Genomic DNA, 6,000 nt, shown 5'->3' with positions numbered 1-6,000 from the left:
ATCAGTGATTTGGCAGAGTTTTTACGCCGGATGCCCTTCCTGACACAACCCTGTACTTGAGGGGCACAGGGACCAGTTAGGCAGCAGCATCAAGGGTCTTGTCTAAGGACCCAATCTGGGTGGAGATCAGCGGACAACTCTGGGAATAGAACCCAGGGCTCCTGCGTGGATTTAATTATACAAGTTAGAAATAAGCGCAAGATAACATTGGGCCATTAATAACAATAAAATAAAATGATCTGGAGGGCCGGATAAAATTCCCCAGAGGGCGGGATCAGGCCCCTGGGCCTTGACTTTGACACGTGGTTTATGAGATTATTCAAAGATTTGAATTCTGGCCACGCCGCTCATGTCTCACTGCTACCAGGCTGCCGGGCCACCCCGTCGCTCAAATTGCTCTGCAGGATTTCAGATCGCCTCAATCCACGTCTGAACCACTGACTCAACATTGAGACTGGTTGCCTCTGTCGCGCAAATCGAGTTAGGTGTGAACTCAGCGTGAGGCACACCTGTGCCCCCCTTAAGGTGCTGCCGCTCCTCTCTATGACCCGCTCCAAACCTGGACGACCCAAAAAACCCCCAGAACCCAAACGCGTCACAGAAAGCACTTACGTTCTGGATTTCTGGTTAGTAAATAATCTATCACAGAGATCAGTGACTGATGTCATTTCAAATTCAAACTTTGCATTACTAAAGAGCTGTGTTTGGGCTCCAGCTTCTGTTTGAGCTATCCAATCAGAACAAAGTCCTGATTGACGGCGGACGCCAAAGCATTAGACAGCCATTACTGAGTGGAACTAACACCGTGTGGCGGCAGGAGGTGTGCGTTTGTGTTGACCGTTACCTCGGCGTGCGAGCCCCGGCTGACGGATTTCACCACAATGGCCTTGTTCTTCTCTTCGATCTCGAAGCCGTAGCCTTCCTCCTCTGGATGGATCTGGAGTGGAGGGAACAAACAAAAGCCCCCCCACACATTTACACATGTTTTCAAATGTCTTAAGCATTCCAGAGCCGCTACATGAACCGTCGTGGGGTCGTTTTAAAACACATCTGGGTGGTCTCCTGTTCTCACGGCTCCACAAATCCCTCTGGAGGTCGGGACTTTCATCGCGTGTCAGGTGTCCCGCATGTGATTGTGCTCTCCTGTCCCCACATTCTACCCCCCCGGGTGATGCCACCCCCAGTAAAATGTCATCACCAAACCCATTAGACGCCTATTAGCGTATGCTGGGCCATCTTCCTGCTGCATGGTGCTGATAAGATGGAGATCTCTGCTGTTGCGTGAAAGGAGAAGTCTGCGGTAAATAAAGAGTTCCTGCTCTCCACTTCAATAACAGGCAGGCGGAGGGGGGATTAGTTCCGCTAATCAAGGAAAAAGCCTTTTCCACTTCTTGTGGAAGGCCAGACAGCACACTTACTTCCCACTCAAAAGGATGCTGGTTATGCTTTCTGTTTCCTCCTGAGAGAATGGACTAAACTAAACAGTTTACTTTGTGTTTTAGGCTCCAGCAACCGCCAGTCCAAACAATGAAGACGTCATGTTGCAGCTAAAAGCACAAATGTTGCATGAGCAGACGTCCACTTATTAGAGAAGAAATGATGAGCTTAACGATAAGAAAGTTTTGGTTTATTCCAAGTTAGTCAGAGAACTGATCTATGTGAGAAAATGGTTCGGGCGCTGCCATGTTGGAGCCAGACGCCATCCGAGTCGGTCTGAGTCCGTATTTTTATGGAAACCATTCTCACCAATCGGGAGTGGGCTCGTTGGAAGGCCACACCCCCCAACACTGGAAACACAAACATTGTGGTTTCACAATCTTTTTGAGTTCCTACATATTTAATTTTGCTGTGACATAACAGACACACTGCCTGACTTTTATCCGATTGATCCATGACATTCTGAACGCCAAAATACTGCCAAACGGTCGCTGTAAGTGAAGTTGGAGCTGACTGGATGACCAGATCTGGAAGGTCAGCGTGTTTATGTCTTCTTCAAAAATGTCAGAGTGAAAATGCTTCAATTTTAGTTCTGTTTGTTGCTTTTATTTTAAATCATGTACATTTTTTAATTATTTAAAATTCATAAAACAATTCAGAATCATTTATGGATAGTAATCGATGCATCTAAAAATAAATGTTTCCCCCCACCACTTGTTTTGGAGGTTTTTGTTCACTTCCTGGATCACCAGTCTTTGTTTTGGTTTGCTTTGACATGTTTAGATTTTAAATGTCTCTTTTTGTTTTTTACTTGAATAGAAGTTGCTGGTAATTGGAGGGTATTTTTTTCTTTGTTTTCAGTAAACGTGTTTCAGGTAAAATACATGAGAAGGTCTTTGTCTCCTAGGATCTGTTGTTCAGGTTTGAATTTCATCAGTAACTGGGTCGGTTTGGTGAAGGGGTGGAGCCAACCACCTATAAAAGAGGAGCTCTTTTCAATATGGCGCCGCTGCTTTCCTGTCATTCTCTTTTCATTGGATTCATTTTTGATAAAGGAAGAAAACTTTGACTTTTTGTGTGGACAAAAAAACGTTTAAATGTTGGAGATGGGGGACAGGAGGCTCCGCCTACTTTTATTGAAGGATCTGATTGATTCAATTTATCACTTGAATAACCTAACTACTGAAAAAATATAACGAAAACAATGAGGATTATCAAGAAGACCCAGAATGGTTATTCTGACCAATAGAATGAGTGTTTGGAACACCAGGGGGGAGGAGCCACAGGTCAGTTCTCATTTACAGTCAATGGTCTATATTTAGACTGACTATCAGGTCTGGGTTTGTGTTCATTCCCTTCATCCCAGAATCAGGAGAATTCAGAGATAACGATCTCACACTGACAGACTCGTTAAGATGCATCCTGATTGGAGCAGATCCAAACATGTCCCCTGTCTGTTCTCATGGGGGTGGGGGTGGGGGGTCAAGTCATGGAATTACTTCATATACTCCACACGCTGCATAAATGACCATGTTGGAGAGCAAAGCGTTCCCATACAGAAGATAAATGGGAAGAACTTGAACTACAATGTCTGAGAGAACTTTAAATCACTGATTATTAAAAGAGAAGATTCTTGCTATTCATAGAAAACCTGTGAGTGCATGTGGACGTGCACATATGTTCTGGCTCACCACCAGGGATTTGGCCAAGATGTTTTCTATGAGCTTGAAGTCGTTCCTCTGCAGCTGCTTGCTCTTGGTGCTGGTTCCCTCCGTTTCCTCGTCCGCATAGAAACGGAAGAACTGGGATTCGTCCTTGAACTCGCTTTTCTCCAAGACTGAAAGTTGGAAAAGCAACAAAAAGTGTTAAAATTCAAAGATAAATAGGGTTTGAAACAACAACAAGTCATCGAGCGATGATGTAAGGAGCAGCATCTGCAGCCAGATCACATCTGGGTGAAGGCTGGCGTGTGACCCGGTTAGGAAACCTCTCCGGAGAGCGGCGCAACCTGTGTCCGACAGAGCGGATGTGGAATTCAACACATGAGGAAACTCGCACAGGTCAAGAGCCACTCTGATGCTTCACCATTAGAGAGTTTTAATATTCCATAAAAACAACACATTTACAGTGCAGGACACACCACTGAATACAAGAGGAGGATTTTGTTTCTGTCATAAGTTCAGTCTAAACATCTTCACTCCTGAGAGGTTTGATCATCTACATGAGACACTGGAACAGGTGTAAAGGTAAGAAGGAGAAGATAGGTTTAGGCTTAAGCAAATGAAACACATTAGAATCAACATTTATAAACTAGAACAAAAAACCATCTGATTGGTGTCACAGTTCAAGTTTTATTTACCTGGAAGTTAAATAAATCATTTCAAGAAAGTTCATACAAGATGAGTTAAGACTAAGGATTAGGGGTGTTGCGGATCACAAAACTCACGGTTCGGATCGTGTCCTCTAATGTAAAGATCGGTTTGTCTGGCCTGTGTCTAAATTTAGAAATGCAAGACAGATTATATTTCTCCATGCAGGATCACTGTAAATGTGTGCACCTGTGAGTGTTTGCGCGAGCATGAGTGTGTGCGTACGTGTCAGCTGTACTCTTTTTTATCATCTCTCTTTAGCTCTGTCTTTTTGTCTCTGCAAGCTGAAGGGTCATTTGCCCTGAGCGCGAGGGTGGATGAGTGCACGTGAGGGTGCACGCAGCAGCTGGGGGGTGGAGTGCGTGTGTTGGGGGTGCACTGAGAGGGTGCAGAGTGGTCTGTTAAGATGCTTGTGTGCTAAGTTTGCTTAGACTTGTCATTGAAAGTTCATGTGAACGATCAGAGCTGTGATCTGACAACACCTCAGTGTGAGGGTTCAAGCATTCGGGAGCTGCAGCAACACAAAGACACACACACCTACACATATAAACAATTGAATGCGATCCCAAAGAGCAGCAACATTCGTCTTCCTGTGGAACATTTTTAAGACAAACTCATAAAACTGTAAATACGTCTATAAAAGGTTTTCAGTAACTTTGTGCCAAAGTGGAATCAACACAATCATTTACTGTTTGCAGACGTCAGGATGTTTACCGAGCCGTTTAGTGAAACCTAAACATGATTAAATGCACTCAGTTCTCCGCTGGATGAACAGAACATGCAGACGAGTGTGAACAGCAGCGAGCTGCAATCATAGAAAAGACTGAAGGACGAAGCATGACGAGAAACGAAACCTCTACAGACTGAAAGACACAAACAGATAGGAGAATAATCAGTTAATAATCAGTTTAGGAGAAAGTTCTGCAGAGCAGCAGAGGAGATCTGGTGGTTTGTATGGAGGAAACACATGCAGACATGAAGGGAGAGGTCACCACCTTGAACCAGAAGAGGGAGGAGCTCCAGCAGACGAGAGCGGCTAAAGGTCAGGAGATGTGTGGAGTTTTATTGTATCTTTAATGAGGTTGAGCATGACATCCACAAATCTGAACTATTTAGACATTAAACTATAATAATGAAAAACTCTTCAGCTGACTCTTTAACACCTGAGGTGTCGCCGGTGACGATTGAACACAAATTCTTTAACATACTGTAACTAAAGCGGCTCATGCTGCTTTTCTCCTTCTGCTGGAATTTTCGCTGAATTATCACATAATTATCGCCGTATTATCACTGCTCAAGCCACTTTTGTCTTTTAGAATTTGATGGAATTATCAAGGAATTATTGCAGCTCACGCCACTTTTTCCCTCCAGAATTTGCTGGAATTATTGAAAAGTATTATGGCTCCCGCCACTTTTCTCCTTCAGAATCGGCTGGAATTATCACGGAATTATCGCGGTATTATCGAAGCTCAAGCCACTTTTCTCCATCAGAATCTGCTGGAATTCTTTGAAAAGTTACAGTAAAACAAAGAACATAAACACGTAAGCTTGGGTGTTAAAGGGTTAAGGCCTAACCAGGTATCACGGTTCAGTGACCCGACCCAGACAGCCGTGTGGCAAAGCCAAACTACTCCGGTTGGGGTACACTTGCTTAAGCGGTTTACTTTCAACAAGTTGGACTGGAACCAAATGTGCTTCCCCTCAATGCGGTCGGTGAGGTTTGAAGGTTTAGGCTGGGAGCTCAAATTTATGACGCCCTCCTTTTTTAGCCGAGGAAAGTGCAGCCAATGCAGCATTCTTGTGGGTTGTCAGGAGGACTAAAGAGGGGGAAAACAGGAGGGGGGGTAGATGATGTAACCCAGAGAAATGAAATCAAGGCAGAAAAAAACAACACATTTTGTGAAATCAGGTGTTTGGAGTGACTAATGCGCGTCTTTCTAGTGTTCCATGTTTGGTGCGTGTAAAGGAGAACTCAGCTGACCGTGGTGCATGAAGCCATTGTTGCAGAGCCCCACTCCCAGTGTCACAGCATCCTCGCGGGTCGAGCAGTCTCCCTGGGAAACCAAATCAGTGACGCACAAAGCTGGTCAGCACAAAGCCTGTTTACACCTTTCAAAAACTGCAGAACCACAGAGATAAGAACCCCGATGCTCCGACCACAAGCACATTTTAATAATCACACGCTTGGAAAAAA

The 6,000-nt window shown here is 44.5% G+C and overlaps 1 protein-coding gene across 3 annotated transcripts in view; it reads right to left on the bottom strand.

Annotated features, from left to right (window-relative positions):
• The window catches only part of prex1 (phosphatidylinositol-3,4,5-trisphosphate-dependent Rac exchange factor 1), a 98,999-nt gene that overhangs the window by 37,733 nt on the left and 55,266 nt on the right, over positions 1 to 6,000 (bottom strand). For all 3 annotated transcript variants that reach the window (XM_024292650.2, XM_024292652.2, XM_024292651.2), the window contains exons 15-17: positions 5,788 to 5,860; positions 3,129 to 3,274; positions 845 to 937 (exon numbers count right to left, since the gene is read on the bottom strand). In XM_024292650.2, coding sequence (XP_024148418.1) covers positions 845 to 937; positions 3,129 to 3,274; positions 5,788 to 5,860 — 312 coding nt within the window. The remainder of the gene's footprint in view (positions 1 to 844; positions 938 to 3,128; positions 3,275 to 5,787; positions 5,861 to 6,000) is intronic.

This window comes from Oryzias melastigma, linkage group LG7 (assembly GCF_002922805.2).
Source record: "Oryzias melastigma strain HK-1 linkage group LG7, ASM292280v2, whole genome shotgun sequence".
Lineage (NCBI taxonomy): Eukaryota > Metazoa > Chordata > Actinopteri > Beloniformes > Adrianichthyidae > Oryzias > Oryzias melastigma.
This window is presented reverse-complemented; position numbering and strand designations above follow the sequence as displayed.